At 43.8% G+C, this 18405-nt stretch overlaps 1 protein-coding gene and 1 long non-coding RNA gene across 7 annotated transcripts in view; one reads left to right on the plus strand and one right to left on the minus strand.

Annotated features, from left to right (window-relative positions):
- Window positions 1-960: 960 nt before the first annotated feature.
- Window positions 961-5146, minus strand: LOC101936478 (uncharacterized). Of its 3 annotated transcripts, none has more exons than XR_010593569.1 (5): window positions 5014-5146; window positions 4022-4676; window positions 3327-3362; window positions 2209-2534; window positions 961-1690 (listed from the first exon to the last, which is right to left on the minus strand). It is a non-coding gene; the product is annotated as an uncharacterized LOC101936478 (long non-coding RNA). The 3 variants fall into 3 exon arrangements; XR_010593570.1 differs by lacking the exon at window positions 5014-5146 and adding an exon at window positions 4785-4924 and having other exon boundaries at window positions 4514-4676; XR_002889440.3 differs by lacking the exon at window positions 5014-5146 and adding an exon at window positions 4785-4924.
- Window positions 5147-5606: 460 nt separating this feature from the next.
- Window positions 5607-18405, plus strand: part of LHX2 (LIM homeobox 2) — a 31622-nt gene continuing 18823 nt past the window's right edge. Inside the window, exons 1-4 of one of the 4 annotated variants that reach the window (XM_065572003.1) lie at window positions 5607-5949; window positions 8621-8730; window positions 8832-9034; window positions 10239-10621. In XM_065572003.1, coding sequence (XP_065428075.1) covers window positions 8641-8730; window positions 8832-9034; window positions 10239-10621 — 676 coding nt within the window. In that variant the 5' untranslated portion in view covers window positions 5607-5949; window positions 8621-8640. Of the gene's footprint in view, window positions 5950-8620; window positions 8731-8828; window positions 9035-10238; window positions 10622-18405 lie in introns of all 4 variants that reach the window. The other 3 variants (XM_065572002.1, XM_005279388.5, XM_005279389.5) reach the window with 3 other exon arrangements.

Here is an 18405-nt window from a genome sequence, read left to right on the forward strand (position 1 = left end):
ACTGATTCACTGTAATAAAAATGAAGATTTTGTCACCACTTTGGGAAACTGTGCCAAACACCTTAAAACACCTGTCACATGCCAACTTCACTTCATTCCTCTCCTCAGGGAGTAGATACATCTGGAATCATAATCACAGATAAAACCTTGACAAAATTGCCTATGAGCCCAGCCCCTCTCCCCAACATCTACCTTTTCATCACATTTAATACAATATTAATATCGGTTACTAAAAAGGCTTACAACCTTTACATTTCTGACATATCATGTTCAAACCTATATTTCACACTTCTTGTTTCCGTTTTACGTTCAGTACACTTAACAGGACTCTGGAGAGAAGATCATGTGGCTGAAGATTCCCCTCCCTCTCTGACACACATAAAGGCGTTTTCAGAATTGTTCAAATACCTACTGTCCTATAAACTAAAAAATCTAAGACTATGTATATCTTATTTAGGTCTGAGATATGTATATGTACACACACACACACTTACAGGGTTGTATTTATTTCTGAAGCCAATTGCCTGTATCAATGACAAAGCAATTTTTATACAACATCTGGGTAAATCATCCTCAATATTTTCCTTAGAAACATTTTTTATTCTTCTTGCAAATCAGACAAATACAATTAGCTAATTTTATAGAGTAATACTATCTGATCTTATTTATCAATGATTGACAGATTTTCAAATCAGAATAAAACACATTCTTTGCTGATCATCTTCTGGAAAGTGGGCTGCTTGCATTGTCTTAAACTAGGTATATTGCTGAGATACAGCAGGGGAGCTCATTCAGATTGGAGCAAATGGTGAGATTATAGATCCAAGAGATGCTACCCTGCCCCAAAGATTCTGGGTTTAGATCATATTTAGTTGCTGAGTCCCTGGAATGGTATTTTTTGACACGTGCTAGTATAAAACATTCATCAACTGATGTTACAAACAAATGCAATTGGAGAGGTTTGTAGAATTTTCATTTATTACTATGCTTGTAATTAATACCATGCTGAAATATCTCAGGCAGTTCACTCTATTGCTTTGTTCATGTTAGACTGGTGACAGCAATACATTTCGATACATAATTAACAGTTTAGAAAGGCAATAAAAATTTAAAAAATCCGCAGCAAATATAATAGACATCTCTTAAGCAAAGGACATTTAAATAGGTTGCCAGTTATTCTCTCAACATCTTTATGTGAGTGAAAAAAATATACACTATGAAATATTCCTGAGACAAACCACTTTAATAAGCAAGAAATATAATTTCCTATGACTCATACACCCGGCTGCACTAGCTGGATAAGTATAGTGATGGTGTAGCAAAGAAACAGCAACATAAAATGTACTTCACTCTGGAAAGTTAAAACACCTTTACAAATACATTCATTTACAGTTTAGGGTGATGTTAATATCTGTCCTATTTTAAATAGTCTGATGTCTTTAATAGGATTATACCACTATTCTCTTTTACTTTAAAATGACCCACAGTGTCTCACTTGTTACACAATAAGTATAAAATGGGATAGATGAATGGAGTAATCATTTCATTGAATCGTTTCAAGTCCGTCTGGAAAGCAACTGAATCTGAAGCATGTTAGTCTTTCTCCAGTGACTGAGGGAGATGCAGAGCTGGGCTCCACTTGCTGTCAAGAAGAAAACTGTCTCACATTTTAGGAGAACAGCATCATTGCCTATAAAAATGAAGAAGAGACAAAAAAATAAAACCAGTTAATGTTGTAGTTAACTTGCAAATCAAGTAAATCTGTTGATACAGTATTTTAGAAATAAACGATAACAGCATCACACCAAACACACATTTCTGAACATATAAGACTTTTCATTTTGATTTAATGGTATATCAGCGTCAACTATTGCTTTCTTTGCTGGTACACACTTCCTGATGCCTACTGTGAAGGGTGCCCATATTTACAACTGAGTAAGATGATTAATTACACCTTGTCAATCACGGTGCATGAAGACATAACACCACAGCAGACAATGAAGAAGATGCCTGAAGCTGCAATTACGTTTTAATTCATAGTTTATTGTATGTCCCGTATATTGCAGTCTAATAACCGTATGGGGCATCAAAAACATATGAGATATCAATCACTCTGCCCCCTGCTCTCTCATGTTTATATTATTCCACACCCTTTAATTTGCCATAACTAGTTACTTGTTTTCTGAGCTTTCTTCTATTTTTTCTTACCTTTGGTTTCCTTTTATCTTTTATTCGCATTATCTTTATCCAACAGCTATAAAGTATGGATGCAAGTTTGCAGCTCACTTAAAATCTGTAACAGACAACCTGAAACCCAGCAATTAGCAAAGACAGCTTAGACTTGTGTCCCTTTGTTGAAGGAGGCGTTGAATTCTTTTGTTCTGATTTAGTCACGGTAGCTGGGTGGAAGCTGGTACCTCATTATGTGGTTGGTCTGTTTAGCTGGTAGGTAGCAGATGGTACTGGAGATGACGTTACCAGAGAGAGGCAGGGTAGAGAAACTCAAGACCTGTGATTTGTTCACCTGTCACCTACTACAAAATACAGGTTAAGAGACTTTATTATTAGCTTCACTTTTTTAAAATGAATAATTTCCCATTTCAAAAGAGACCCTATTTGATTTTAAAAGATGATTTGTATTACAGTGGTTTTTCCTCTGTTCATTATTCGAGAATATCCTGCTTTTTATTCTGAACAATGTAAATGTCATTCATGTGTCAGTATGTACACTAGCAGCTTTGTGTTTACAATCTATTACTTTCCTTGTTGTATTCTAGTAGCAAGGGTTGAATGCCTTCTTGTGTTTGTATATCACTTAAGAAGATAATCAGAGATAGTAGCCTAAGAACTGGATGTCACTGCCATACCTTTTCAATCATATCACTTCTGTTATTGTTTCCAGCCACTTATTCAATATAATTATATGAAATATAATCTAATCTTTTAGAGATAATTAGCAATGTCTGAGGCCTGACATTAAGTAGAAGAGGCTATGACCTGTTTCAGCTATAAATATATTTAGAACATGTGCAATAAGTTCTGTATTATAGAATTAAACTTGTCTGAAGAGATCTAAGGAAAATACAGTATGTAGATACAGAACACATACAGCAAGATACCTAAGTAAAAGTAATGCAATTATGTTCCGTGACAAGACATGGTATTAGGCAAACAGTACTGTGTGTAACTTTTTACCTGAGTTTTTTACCCCTGTACACTATTAAATGGAGGCAAACCACCCATCATAGAGAATACTAGTGAGGTCTTGCATGTTGATTAGTTGGGAAGGGGTAAATAAAGTGTAGAAAAGAGCAAAAGCCACATACCTGTTACTATCAACATGTATGGTGATTCATCTGTCCCTGTACATTATAATAAAAATAATTTATATATATATATATAATGGAGTGAAAGAAACAATGAGAATATGAAAACACAAAATAAACTACAGATTGTCAAGAGAAATACTGTACAAATCTGATCATTCTGTTTCATTTTCTAATCAGAATTAAAATACCAGTTTCCTTTGTTTCCAAGCACTGATAACTTTGGCACATTCTCTGTATATATCCCACAGATGCCAGATTAGCCTGCGTTCTGCACGACTCCTCGAGGGCTCTTGAGGGTTTTTTTATATAAATCTCTGTGAGACATAATATGCTGACAACACCTTGTTCCTCACTCTGAGGTGAAAATGTATTTAATCATTTGAAACTATTCAAAGGGAAAGGTAGCAGTGAGTATAGTTTATTATAAAAATGTCAAGAAATACATAAAATCAAGAAAGGAATAAAAGGAATAATTCCAACTGTAGCTAAATGTAGCCTTCTTCACTTTATTACACCTGTAAGAGGCAGACCACTACTACTGCTAACAATAATAATGAAATAATAAACAATAGTAATAATTTTACTCCATTTGTAAGATGCCAACCACTACTGCTAATAATAAAAAAATGTAATAATTTTTATTCACAGGTCCCAAGTAAATTCTGGGATCTCATAAGTAAATTAAGACTTACTTTCCAACCTAATCCCTTTGCTACCATAATTAAAACACTGATATTTGACTTCAGAGCACTAAACCTTCCATGCCATCCATCTTCTTGGAGAATATTTATAAATCTTGAGAGGTTTCCTTCGTTTTTTACTGGGGGATTCCTTGATGTCTTTGCCTTAAATTGGGAAGAGGCTTCTCTGGCCTAGTTTTCTTAAAGTTAACTTGGAAAGAAGAGAAGTGAGAAGGATCAGTTTGTGAGAGACTCCATGCAGTTTAATGGCACCAATGACAATATTCTAGTTATGACTATGTTTCAGAAGGAGGGTGAATGATGTTGGTTGCATTCAATGAATTGTATATGTTTCGGATCAGATGATCTCTGAGTGTAAACCATTCCTTGACCTCCTGAGTCTCCTGCCGGGAGTCAGTTCACTCTGATATATCCTGCTTGCAGCGGCCACTGTAACATCTAAATCATTTAGTGTTGCCAGTTAGTTAATGCGAATCTTCTTACCGATGCTGGTCTGAGTTTGAGTGGCTGCTGTTCATCTGCTCCAAGCACTCTCTCTTCTGGGTGCACGAGGCAAGGCGGCACTGGATTTGCTGCAGAGAACAGGATCCCTGCTGGGTTTCTGGACCCCCACGTGCTCAGATGTTAGTTACCTAGAGTGATGGGTCTGAAGAAGATGGGAAGCATTATTTTTCCTTTTTTTTTTTTTTGCAAAAGTGGGAAAATAGCAGCAAAGCCTCAATAGCATGAAAACTCCAGCTCCCCCCCAGCCTACCCCTAGTCATGCCTCTCCCGTCTCCACTCAGTGCCTCCATCCCAAGCACATGCTGCCTGGGCCAGGAGCTGTTGCAGCCAATGAGGGCTGGCCAGGACATGATGTCAGAGAGGCTGTAGAAAAGGCGCGGAGGCTTGCGCTGGGCTGGGACTGCAGAAGCTTCTCTCGCACTTTAAGGGATTGCGCCGAGCGGCAGCAGCTCCCCCCTCCCCCGCCCCCCATTACTCACGCGGCTCCGCCACAAACTTATGTTCCTGGGGACAGCGGGGCGCACGGCAGCTCCTGGGGTGCATGGTCCAGGGGGCTGTGGGGAGCAGGGGCTGCAGAGTGCCCATCCCCATTGGTGGCCGTCCCACTCTTCACCCCCCCGGGTTTTCCCTTTCCCAATGAGAACCGGGAGGTTGGGGGAGGAGCGGGGAAAGGAGCAAACTTTGGCCCCGAGCTGCTCCTGCCGCTAGCCCTCTGGACTGAGTGCCCAGCGTTGGCATCTGCCCCAGCTCCCCTCCCGCCGCTGCTCCCCTGCCCTGCTCCCGGCTTTCTCCTCGTCGGCTTCGCACGGGGCCATGTAGGGGGCTGTCGTTGTTTTCCAGTTTATTTTGCACAGAAGATGGCTTAATTTTTGTCTATTAACCCCCCATCCCCCCAGCCTGCCCAGCCTCCTGCCAGCTGGGCCGGGGCGGAGTGCCTGGGACTGCTCCGAGGGCGATGAGCCCTGCTCTGAAGAAGCCTCCTAGAGGGACGTGACGGGGCCACGCAACTGACTAGATCCAAGCCCTGAAGCCTGCGACACCAACAGCCCTCCTGCCCCCTCCCCGCAACCTCCCCTGCCCCCTCGCCCCACTGAAACCCGCGGATCGGAGCCTGCGCTGAGCTCCGGAGAGCTTCGCTGCCTGGCGCATCCGGAGCCCGGCGAGAGACGGGGCGGCCGGGCTAGATGCATGGGGGAGGGCTCCGGTTAATGCAAGTGCTGGGCTCCTGCAGGGACCCCGACAACTGTCAGCTGCAGCCGCAACTCGGGGCCTCCTCCTCCTCCGCTTCCTCCGCGATGCTTTTCCACAGCCTGGCCGGCTCTGAGATGCACGGGGTCATCGATGAGATGGACCGGAGAGCCAAGAGCGAAGCGCCAGCCATCAGCTCGGCTATAGACAGGGGAGAGACCGAAACGGTAGGAGGCGAGAGAGCGGGCGACATACCCCCTCGACCCCCTAAAAATAGCGAACCCATAACGGTAACAACGCTTTCCCTTAACAAGAATAAACAGGGGGAAACGTAGGCAAAAATCATAACTAAGACGCCTAATAGGAACAAAAAAACCAAGCATAAACGCACCTAAAATCTGCGAAATAAAATCTAGGGGTTATGCATGTACCTGATAATAATGAGTAATAATAACAATAATAGGAACGGACGGATGAACTGAAAGGCACGGCCCTTGCGAGAACAGGAATAAAGCAGCAGCAGCCTTTTGGAAGAGCCCAGGAATTCCTCCTCCCCTGCCCACAGCCTGTCTGGCCTTCTCCTAAAGTTTTTTGGGAAGAGGGCGACATGCTCTTTTATGTAGTTAACGTTTTGGTGTAGCCAGATTTAGGGAGAAGGGACAGCATCCTGTCTGCAAAATGAAAAACACAAACACCAAAGGATTTCTGTCTCTGTTTTTTTTCCAGATGGGATGAATACACTGAGGCAGTCACTACTGCGCGTCTAGTTGCAATGTTATAATCCATTCTTATTATTATTACTACCACTACTACTACTAATAACAAATATAATCTGTTCTCGCTACAATGCGACAAAAAGAGAAGACGAATTTCAAAGGTTACGAACGAAGACACAATTTTTTCCTTTTAAAATATTTTGCTAGGGCTCGTTTTGTATCTGGTGATTTATAATATTTATGTATTACATTTATGGAGTTGAATAGATACTTCTGAATAAAATAATGTATTCCTTCTAAATGTCTTAAGCTAACTTAAAATCAAGCGAAGAGATTTTCAATTCCTTCAACATTTGTATATCTCCTACTTTTTTTATTAAATAGGAATGATAACTCTTGCTAGGCAAAAAGATCCGTATTTAGGTCAAATATGCCTCTTCCTATAGAGCTGATATGGCCATGTGCACGAAAAAACCTTCCGAATTTGTTTTTAAGTTTTTCCATGTTGTATTATTTTTGTCAGCATTGTGTAGAAAATAACTGCCAATTAGTATGTTTAAGGCTGAAATGACGGCTATAAAAGAGAGCCTTCGTACCTGGTTTATGCTCTAAATATTTTTAGTTTTCTTTTGAAAAGTTTGATTTCTTTTTTCCCCGCAGGTAAACAGTGTTTGAATTAGACAACTGATCTCTCTTGGCATAATTGTTATGACATTTATATATGTAAGCCACCGTGTGTGTGTGTGTGTGTGTGTGTGTGTGTGTGTGTGTGTGTGTGTAAGATATTATAAACAGGGGCTTAGACTATTAACTTCTTAAGCACCGTTCTTGGGTCCCCAAATATTCATGTCACTGGAAGAACAAAGCAGAAAAACAGTGTTTTATTTAAACTGTATTTACAGGAAGCTGCTTTTGCTTATAAAACGATCACTAATCAGGGTTCGGTTAACTCTTTAAAGACATAAACAGTGGAGCTGTGTGGACAGCATGCCATACATTGCTATACTTTCATTTAAATCTAAATTCTGAGAGTGGATTCATTGAAATATAGGCATTTGGGCTATTCGCAAAGGATTTATGTGGCTTGTACAAGTGTAGTTGGGCTACTGGATAGTTCTAGTATATTTTAAGACATTCCCTTCATTATCCCTCTATTCTCTTGTTCCTCTTTTAGCTGTCTTCTTTATTTTTGTATTGCGCACCAGTTTAAGGTGCTGGATGGGTAAAAAAATTGTATCCGTCAGATCTATTTTTTCCCACAATAAGTAAATATATAGGGAGTTTTAGGTGCCATGTTAAAAGCAAACGAAGAGGGAAATGTACAAAAGCCAGCTACAAGGTCTGCCATAAATAGTGCTTCGCATTTTATCTTTCCACGTGAATATTATTTTAAGATCCAGGATAAAACAAATAAGGATGTTTTCCTTTTGGTTTAAATGGTTTCCACCATTATTTTCTCACTAGTTAGTTGAAGTTGATTAGATTTTTTTTTAAAGGAACTTTCGATTGGGTTGTGATCTGACACTAAACTATTAAATTATATAGGGGTTACATTTAGTTTATTGCTTCCAACTTTATCCCGGCATAACCTAAAATGCTCTGCTGCGGATTTTCCCCCTGTTTTCTTGATTGCACATTTCAGACTATGTAGTATTCTTGACAAAGCATTCTACGCTTTGAATTTAGTAATGTTCATCTCCTCCGCAGTTTTATTGACTCATCTGTTTAGTGCTTTGGGCTGGAATACACTTTGTTTGGAATCAATTTACAGAGAGCTCTTTCTATAACTCTATAACTGCCAGGATCTGTAATTTACCCGGATTTTAATATATATATATATACACACACACAAACATAGCCTTTCCTATACAGTCACTCTCCGTGTCTCCACTATATAGATATTCAGATATAGATATCTCAAATTAACTGTCTGCGATATGCCTGCTGTATGATTATTATGACTTGTTTGTTTGCAGAGCAGCATGTTTTTTGTTTGCTCTGGGACTGGCCGATCCAGTTCATATATACCATTTATTAGATTTAACCCGGATGGCCTTCCCCCTCACCCTGTAATATGTCCTTCTCGCATCCTATCCCCTCTGCCAACAACAACGTCCCTTCGCTTAGGATAGGGGCAGATATTTTAAGCCTTGGAAATCTTAAGGAAACTTCCCTTTCCCAGGGCAGGAGAAGCAGGTCAGGATGGCAGGGGCTGGAGTCCTCGGAGCTCCCTTTTCTCTGGTCTCTCAGTTAAGCCCCCTGGAGTGGAAGAGGAGAAGCCCAGCCCTGATGGTAACTGGGCTTGGGGGAGGAAGGGGAAGGGGGGTTGGTTAGTGGTGCAGGAGGGTTTCTCCCTCTGTCACTAACTGTCTGTAATTGTTTTCCCCCAGCAGACCATGCCTTCCATCAGCAGTGACCGGGCTGCCCTGTGCGCCGGCTGCGGGGGAAAGATCTCCGACCGTTATTACCTCCTGGCAGTGGATAAACAGTGGCACATGCGCTGCCTGAAGTGCTGTGAATGTAAACTCAACCTGGAGTCCGAGCTCACCTGCTTCAGCAAGGACGGGAGCATCTACTGCAAGGAGGATTATTACAGGTACGGACTGCCCCTCCCCCAGTGCAGGGAGCGGGGGAGGGCTCTGAGACCCACCCACCCACAGAACAAATCCAACCCCACTGCACACTGCATAAGGGGGGTACTGGGCAGACCCTCCCTGCGGGGCAGGATATGGGCTCCCTAAGCGTCTCCATCCAGAGGGGGGATAATGAGGTAGGCAGGACAGGCTGCAGTCTTTGGGGGGAATGGGCCAATATCGGGGCACGAACCCCACCCAGGCTTGGAACACGTGCCCCCCCTCGGTTTCCTGCACTCTTTGAAGTAAAACGAACCAACTAAGGAGAAATACAACTTCGCTTTCTTCTCAGCCCTTGGCAAATAGTATTAAAAAAATAGTAATAATGATAGTTAATTAACGCGCCTCCAGTATTACTTTAAATACACACAGGCACACACACACACACACACGGTAAACTGTGTATGGATTGGCGCCCCAGATGCAGGGAGCCAGCCTGGAGAGGGGGTCTCAGCAGCCGTCGCCAGCTAGGATGGATGGAGTGGCAGGCTCTGGGGATAACTCACAGAAGGGCGAGAAATGTTATTCGTTAGGATATTTCTCCATTCAGTACTCTGGGTTTCAATGAAAAGGCTGTGATGGTGCCGGGCGATTTGAGCTGGAAAATGCCGAATTTCTCCCCTGGCACCCAAGCTGAAGGTCAGACCCAGTCCCTTCCTGCTGTCTCGGATCTCCCGAGCAACCACAGCAGACAAGTTTCGCTGCTGTCCCATGGCCCTGAGGGGGGATTTCGCTGCATTGGAGTTGCAGAAGTGAGGCGGGGTGGCAGGTTGAGTGTAAAATAATGTTGTTGCTAGATGGGAAGCAGAACTGGATGCCCTGCAAACCTCATGAGCCAGGGACCCTGGCAGGGGTATCTCCCCTCGGACTGGTCTGGCAGGACCATAGCTGGTTTTACGGCTTTCCACGGCTTGAATCTCTTAAGAGTTTAGAGCACTGGAAGACAAAGGCCACTTTGCAAACTTTACTGCCTTGTTCCCCGGTCCTTGCTCATCCAGGGATCGCGGTCTGGAGCTCAGCCTGCTCTGAATAAAGCCTTCTGGCCGGAGAAGAGAAACATCTTTAAGCTTTTACCGGCGAATTGCAGAAGGGGGATGGGGAGGAGATGCGCGATAAAAAGGGGAAATGCGGTTCTCATTTGTTTCCTGTCGCGGTTCTGTTCTGCAGGAGGTTTTCGGTGCAGAGATGTGCGAGGTGTCACTTGGGGATCTCCGCTTCCGAAATGGTCATGAGGGCCAGGGATTTGGTATATCACTTAAACTGCTTTACTTGCACCACTTGCAACAAGATGCTGACCACCGGCGACCACTTTGGCATGAAGGACAATCTGGTGTACTGCCGCCTCCACTTCGAGACTCTCATCCAGGGGGAGTACCAGGTGCATTTCAATCACTCGGATGTAGCCGCTGGGAAGGGCCCAGCACTGGGAGCGGGCTCTGCCAATACTTTGGGACTGCCTTATTACAACGGCGTGGGGACTGTCCAGAAGGGGAGACCCAGGAAAAGGAAGAGCCCAGGGCCTGGGGCAGATTTGGCAGCTTACAATGCAGGTAAGAGACCCCTCCCCGCCAAGAATAATGCTGATGGTTTGTTTCTGTTCCCCTTGGGGGGGGGAGGTTCTCTTTATTTTAGCTTAAACTCTTAATCATAGTTTAGCTGCAGCATAATTATTGAGATCAAGTGCTGTCAAACTGCAATTACGGAAGCTGATATGTTAGCATTTTTCACTTCAGTTGGAAATAAAATGTTTTGAAGCAAGGTCATCTGGTTGGGGGCGGGGGAAAAGGGGACGGGTGTAGCTTGAAATAAAATCTGGAAACCAGAGATTGTAAATTAGCACTTCAGAGAGCTGTGAATTTCCTTTAGTAGTTAGTTCTTAAAGGCTGCTGTTGGGTGAATTATTCTGCCACTTTTGAGCTTTTGCACCAAAGACTTTGGTAAAGAGGAGAGTAAAAAACCAAACCAAACCCAACAACGTGGTGATTTCACTGGGAACTGAACTGGAAGGGAGATGGGGCTGTGCTGGAACTCTGGCGTGGGGGTACAGCGTTTTTGTGTTTAGGCACATGCATAGCGCAGTCTGGTGGTCTGCGGAATTGTCTTTAGAAAGCAGGTATTTGCAGGCAAGCCCTGGACTGTTTGCCCGATGACCAGTTTGACTGGAGTTTTGTTCATCAACTGTGAATTATAAAAGTCTCAAAAAACTAAAAAAAATCACTATTCTAACCATGCACTAGCCTCAAGTTACAACCCCCCTACTCCAAATTTGAGATCAGCAGTAAGGACAAGGGGTCGCAGGAACAGACCTGGGTCCCGGGACAAGCTTGTGTCTTTGCAAAAACCCATGGCTCTCCAGTTCTTTAAATTTCAATAGCTAATATCCCAGATTGTTTCCCTTCACCTCAGTGTTGTAATTTTGCAGGCACAGGAATTCCAATTGGCTGCCCATCCTATCAAAGAAAATTATTTCTTTCCTTTACTCTTCTTCTAATGTATCATGTGTAGCCTGTATATAACAGAAATGTTAGAATTATTTTTATCTTCCTGTTTGTGTGGATCCAAGAAGAGATAGAAAAGGGTTTGTGCAGAGGAAAAGATTTAGATCTCCGTTCTATTAGAAGTGTTTCCAGCAGATGTGTTGGGAACAAGGTTTTCTCTAGACACAAATCTCTGTAAACTCTTAGATCAAGAGTCCAGCAAATGTTTGTAAAACAGGGGGAGACCCTGAAGAAGAGTTTTTTTCAGTAGTGCTGCCCCTTTTTCACAGCTCCTTGAGTCCTTCAGCCCTCCTTGGCAGAGTGTAATTCTGTCTGGTATGACGTTCGTACATGACCTGGGGATGCGGGTGTGGTGCAGTTTTGCCTTGAACTTTTTGAGGGGATGGGGCCCTCAGGCAAACGTACAGTTTGCTGCTGTTTGGTGCAAACTCCCTCTCTCGTAAATCTCTGGAATATGCTGCTCTGGGCAGCGCTTTACTTTCTACTACTCAATATTAGAAAAAATAGAAAAAAATAATCAAGAAAAACTGCAGCGCAGTGTATGGCTTTGTGAAAATCTCCTCATCTGCTAGTGATCTCCCAGCCCTGTAGACTGAGCGCTCTTTGAAAGTCGGGGGCAGGAGGAACGGAGGATGCGGCTAAGGCTGCGCCTATTTTGCGCGCAACTTGGCTGGGAACAATGGGGATGGATGCGCAAAAATTACTTGTTTGGCCTAAAAATAACGAGGAGGAAAGGCGCAACTTTAACTAACTGGAAAACAGGTTTCAGGAACCGTTTGCCACCTGGAATTCGATTGCTGTATAATTTGGAAAATATACACAAGTCAATGGGAGTGCCATTGGAGAGATTTGGGAAGGAAAAGTTCTTCTATGCTTTGAAAGGTGTATATGACGTTTTCCTCAGATTCACTCCGAGCTTTAAAATATATAGAAAACACGAGTTTCACGTTTAAAATTGTATCCTTTTAGGAGGATTGTCCTTCCGCTGTCTCCCTATGCAGGGCAGATGTTCAGATTCAAAGGACCAGTAAACCGAACCATCAGCATCTGTCCTGGATAGGTGCGCAGCCTGAAAAAACATTATAGCTCCTTGGCTTCTTAAACTCAGCACGTTTATTTGCAATTATTTTTTATTCCTTTTCAAAATAATTACTCTCCTTTTTTTAAAATTTCTGCTTTGACTGTGAAACTGCAGATTAAACAACCTTCCCTGGGAAGGTTTTATCTTCTTTTGCTAAACCTTTTTATGATTAAAACAAAATCTCTTAACTGAAGTGATTATAAAGGAAGTTCTGGAAATCTACTCATTTTGTCCTTTGATTTAAAATAAAACAGTAACGGATTGCAAAGTGTACACTTAGTAAGTTTTAAAAGAAAACATGTTTTAACGTTTGTGTGTGACTGCTTCCCACTTTGAGAGATGCACTAGAAATAAACAATATTTGCCATCCCCTCTTTCTTTTTGTTGTCAATTGGGGTTTGTGTATAATACATCGTATTCTTCTAAAAATTAAAACCACACACATAAATTTGGGGAGGGGTGGGGAGGGGAGGGACACCTAAAACCTGACCGTAGTTTAGAAATAAATTATTTACTAAACGGCAGTTTTTTCATCTGTAGCATAAATTGGATTGACTCTTTTTTTCCACTCAAACAAGACCCAGTTTGCAGTGGGGTGGAATGGTTGAGGGATTTTAGATGTGGATAGAGCCTGACAAGTGGAAAATAGCTTAGAAGGAAGCCGGAACTTCAAAAAGATTTTCCCCCCTTTCTTCTTCTTCTTCTTTTTGTGTAAGAGTTGCTCCTATGATCATAATTTTTTTTCTTTCACTTGTTGGAATGGAGTTTGAGAGGGTTTTTAGGTCAGTAAATCAATGGCTGAAAGCTTGCTGAACACAGGAGCACCTGTAAAGAATTCTGAATAAAATACTCCCTTTGTGAATTGGACCCCGAACCTCCCACAGCCTGGAATATTTTATTCATTCATATCTAGTCTCCCTTTAACGCGAAGACACTAAAATATCCCTAGAAATGACAGATGTACCGTGCATACCGAGGGCCCCACAGACTGATAAAATGCACAATCTTTGCGAAGAGCAAAGACCCACATTAAGAACTATTTTCTTCCTTTACTAGCTGGACTCTGGAGGATATAAAGTCTGTCAATCGGAGGGTGGTTAAATATACAGCGCAGACATAACTCTCGGGTTGGGGAAACAATGGGAGAGGACAGCTAGTCCCGAGAAAGGTGTGCACTTGTGAAAAAGTTTTTTTTCTTTTCTGTTTGTTTTGTTAGTAATGTAGAACGGAAAAGGCTTTTGAGCTAGGTTAAAGCAGTAACTGTTATCCCTAGATTCGCTTTGGTTGGACTTCTGCAGCGCTCGAGTTCGTTTATTTCCTTTCACTATCGAACAAGCGTTGAAAGAATAAATGTAGAGCTTGCGAGGGATTCTGATGAATCCAGGCAGCAACGAAAGAGTCTTTTGCTCCTACCTCCCTGCCCCCTGCCCCCCCCCCCCATCCCCAGCAAGGTTCGGGGGAGTCAGGAGTGTCTCTGGCGCAGGCTCTCTCTCTGGTATCAGCCAAAAGTTTCACAGGAAAGACAAATAAACCACCAAACAAATACAATAAAAAGCAGGTAAAGTTTTTGAATAAATTGTTCGATCTCTTTTATTCTAATTTATCCCATCGCTTTTCTTGCCTCTGCACAAAAATCAAACAACAAATGACAACTCAAAGAAAGATTTCTCCTTGCCACTGAAATTACAAAGCCAGACAAAATGGAGATTCTCAAGCGCGAATGTTTTCCAGGAGGTTAGTGAGAAAAATCACACTCTCCTCCCCGGCCGATGGGCTTCGTACTTTCAGGCGTGGCTTGGGTTTTTTTTTTTTTTTAAGTATTTAGTACGAAAAAAGTCTGTCAAATACATAACTGCCGGTACAACTTTGGGGAGCCTGCTTTGCTGGGGCGAGCACCTGGGACACGATCCCTGAAGCGGGCCCCTCCAACGGGAGATTACAGCTACGGATGAGGACTCTCCCCCGGGACCCCAAAGGGACTGGGAGCCTGGGGGGCTGGGGACCTGCTGCGCGCCCCCTGGAGAGCAAGGGCGCGGCTTGCGCGCCCGGCTCCCGCTGAACTGCGCTATTTCCCAGGGAGGCCTCTCGGGAGTAGAACGGGACCAAACCAAATGTGGCCCCAGCGAAGAGCGAACCAGCCCCTGCGCTGCTACCAGGGGCCTGGGGCAGGCTGGGCGGAGGGGGCTGCATGTGCGCACACCGGGGCCGGGGCCGGGTCTGGGTGGGAGGGGACAGATGGGGACAGAGGGAGGTCAGCGCTGGAAGGGGAGGGGAGACGCTGCAGGGACTCTGCTTTGCCTCCAGCCCATGACCCCGGCTCTGGCAGCCCCAGCCTGGCCCTGGCGCTGGACTTGGGGAGAGGCTGGCGGGGTTAATCACCAGCGCAGGGACTTACTGAGCGCTCGTACCAGCAATTTAGCTTCATTCAATTGGCTTAATTGAGAGGAAAAAACCTTCCCAAGCCAGCCTCTCCAGGAGGCGGGCCCGGACACCCCCGCCGCAGCCCCCACAGGGGGCTCAGATGCCCCCTTCCTCCCCGCTGGGGCACCCCGGGCAAACACGTACCGGGGACCCTGATCTACCCCTCACTCCCTCTTCTTGCAGGCCTGGCCCCTCTCTACTCCCCATAGAAACCTTCCCCCCCGTAGTCCTGGCCCTTCTGCGCCCTCCTCAGGACCCCTTTGTTCTCTCCTCTCCCCCCATTTTAGGCCTGTCCCCTCCGCTCCTCCCTCTCTTTCCCCCGACATACAGCCAGTCCGGCAGCTACTCCGATCTTGAGCCTCTTTCTCCCCCTAGAGGAGTCACACAGGTTGCAAGTCACTGGGGTTTGCACCGAGACCACACGAGGTGCCCTTTGGTTCTGGTAGGAGGAGGGATAAGATCCCATCCCTACCCTTGCATCTGCCACAGTCTTGTTCACAGTTCTGCTTCTGAGGTCTAGGGAGGGATCCTGGGATTGTTTCGCCAAGCGAGACTGTGAGGGCATGTGACCCAGACAGAGCCCTGAGCTTTCTTTCTAGCTGGAAGGTTGCGGTAGGGATAAAAAGGGAGCTCCACGCTATGTCATCTCCCCCGCCCCCAGGACATCCCCTGTCTCCTGTATTCCCCAAAGCGCTGCTTGAGATTTCAAGGCTGAGGAGGAAGCTCCTGGGTCCCCGACTCTGAAACCTCACAGGTGTGGTCTCCTCCTCCTCCCTGCACACAGACCTGGGGAGGGGGACACACTCCCTGTTCCAGGTGCCCCAGATTCCTCCTCCTGAGCACAGAATCCCCCTTTTTGTACCAAAATCCCCTTTTTGTTCCACCTGCTATTAAGGACCCAAGAGTCGTCCCCCCCCCCCTTGTTCAGAGGGAGATCCAACCCACTCTATATCCCAGGTGATATGAGTCAGTGAAGGATTCTCATCTTTTTACCCCCCACAAGGATACAAAACCCTTTCACAGACCTACCTCAAACAACAAACAGTGCTGCTCTCCCTTCCTGTTCTTCCAGGTGGGAAAAGGTGCCGGTCACTGAGCCACTGGGAGTGGAGAGCTGATGTCTCCACCATATGTCTCTTATCGCATCATTCTCTTGACATCAAGATTTGGTTTGCTTTTTCCTTTTGGTGATTTAACATGTCAAACATAAAATAAAGATAAAATTTCCCCAAAGGAAGTGCTTCTGCCCCTTGCATCCAGCAGCACATTGAACATTAGTGCAAGGTTTGTTTTGAACCCCAGCTGGTAGGATCCAAGGACCAGGTTGGCATAAGAAAGATCTTTCTGTGTTTTCTTCTCAAATATAGTTTATAATAACAATCCCTTATTTCTTTGTTCCCTGTCATCCTTTTACCAGGCACTTTGCTGCATTAATATGTGGAGTACATTCTGTTCCTTAGCACCAAATTCCAATGTTTTTGGCATAGATTGTCAGGCTCAAATTGCTGGTGATACTGCCTGAGCTGATTTTTGTACAGTGTTTTTAATGGGGAGAGTGTAGGACTAGTCATTAGTCAGAGTGGCCAGCCAGAGATTCACAGGGAGGGGGATATGATGGCCAGCATGAATGTGGTTCGGTGGCTGGTGGAGGCTCTGGGAGGGAGGGCACAGTGGATAGCTTGGACTCAGTGTGCTAAAAAGGGACTCAGTGCCCATCTGGGTTTCTTTGATCCCCAAAGTGGGAACCAAGCACTAGTCTCATTCATTTAAGCTTTCCCATTTGACTGGCATTTCACTGAATTCCATTTCGGAACTTGTCTCATGGCAGGAAGCCCTCAGCCTGCAGTTGAGAGGAAACCTGGAATTTGGATTGTCTAACAGATCCTCTGTGAGATACACAGGGATGGCACACAAAGAACAGGAGCAAAAGTGTCTGAAAAGGAGAGGGGGTACATAGGGAGCATCTATTATTTCTTTGCACTGAGGTATTCTATAGGAGACCCCCTGCTCTCCCCATCCCCATGAAAATTCCCTTCTGCCCACTGAGTATCTTTTGACCCACACCCTGGGAGGGAATCCAGATTCTGGGAGAGTCACGTATAATAATACAATCCTAAGTACCACACCCCAATGTGAATGGCTACTGGCACTAATCAGAAATCTTTATCTCAGGCTAAGCTTGAGAGGGGTATCCATCCAGCTGGCATAACAAGAGTGCGCAGCAACCACCCCCATGCACTTTGAAATTCTGTTGTGGCAGTTCCTTTTTTAGGAGGAGACAATAGTTCTGCAGGCCTCAAATGGGACATTTTTGTTTTTATTTTATTTGAGGACTGGATGAGTAGGGAGAAGAGGTAGGGAAGTAAATTATAAGAAACAAGTTATATATATTTGCAATGAAAGGAAAGCAGGTTTTGGTTCTTCAGAAAATAATTTGATGTTTTTCATCACCAATCACTGACTTGTCACCTCTGGGAGGATTAGAAAAGATTTAGGATGATGCTCATGGGTCTTTTCCATCTCTAATTTCTATGAGTGAATTTCTACAATTCTAAGTGAATATCTTTAAACAACAATAATAAATAATGTATTATCTTACCTCTTTTTCATAGCACCAATTTCCCTGAGCAATATAGTTTTAGATAATCTTCTTCCCAGCATTATTTGAGGAGAAGAATGTAACTATGAGGGAGACTGAAGTACATAGGGTGACTACATGTTTGGCAACCAGACTTCAGTAACGAACCAAGCCAGAAGAAGATTCTGAAGTTTTCCATTCAGCTTAATAAATGCAGCATTCTGCTGTCCCCTTTTGTGTCTCCTTTTCCCCCTCAAATTCAGGTGCTGTCAGTTTTTCCATGAGAAAACCAAGTTTAAAACTCAGCAGAAAAAATGCCCCTCATTGCTGAAACTTGGCATGAGGCTAGCCTGGAAAGGATTTATATATATAGATATAGATCTATGGCTAGTTATTTAAATTATAGGAGTCTAAAAAACGGTGAGAGAAGTTTTGCGGTTTCGGATGCTTTTTACATGTCTGTGAGACTTACATGCCTTTGTTTTTCAAACTGAAATGTTTCAGGCCTTACTCCATAATGTGTCCTGGCCTTTAAAAAGTCTCTGAAATGCTGAAGTTTGCAAAGCAACCACTGTATATGCTGACTAATTGCTTTCTATAATGTTTGAATATATTTATTATTATTGGTATAAAAGACACACATGCATATTATGAACATTTTGTTAAATTCATTTCCACACCTGATTTTTAAAGTTCATATTTATTCTATGGAGCTGAACAGCTCCAATTGGATAAATAATCTGTATTTAAAATAAG

This window comes from Chrysemys picta, chromosome 18, assembly GCF_011386835.1.
Source record: "Chrysemys picta bellii isolate R12L10 chromosome 18, ASM1138683v2, whole genome shotgun sequence".
NCBI lineage: Eukaryota > Metazoa > Chordata > Testudines > Emydidae > Chrysemys > Chrysemys picta.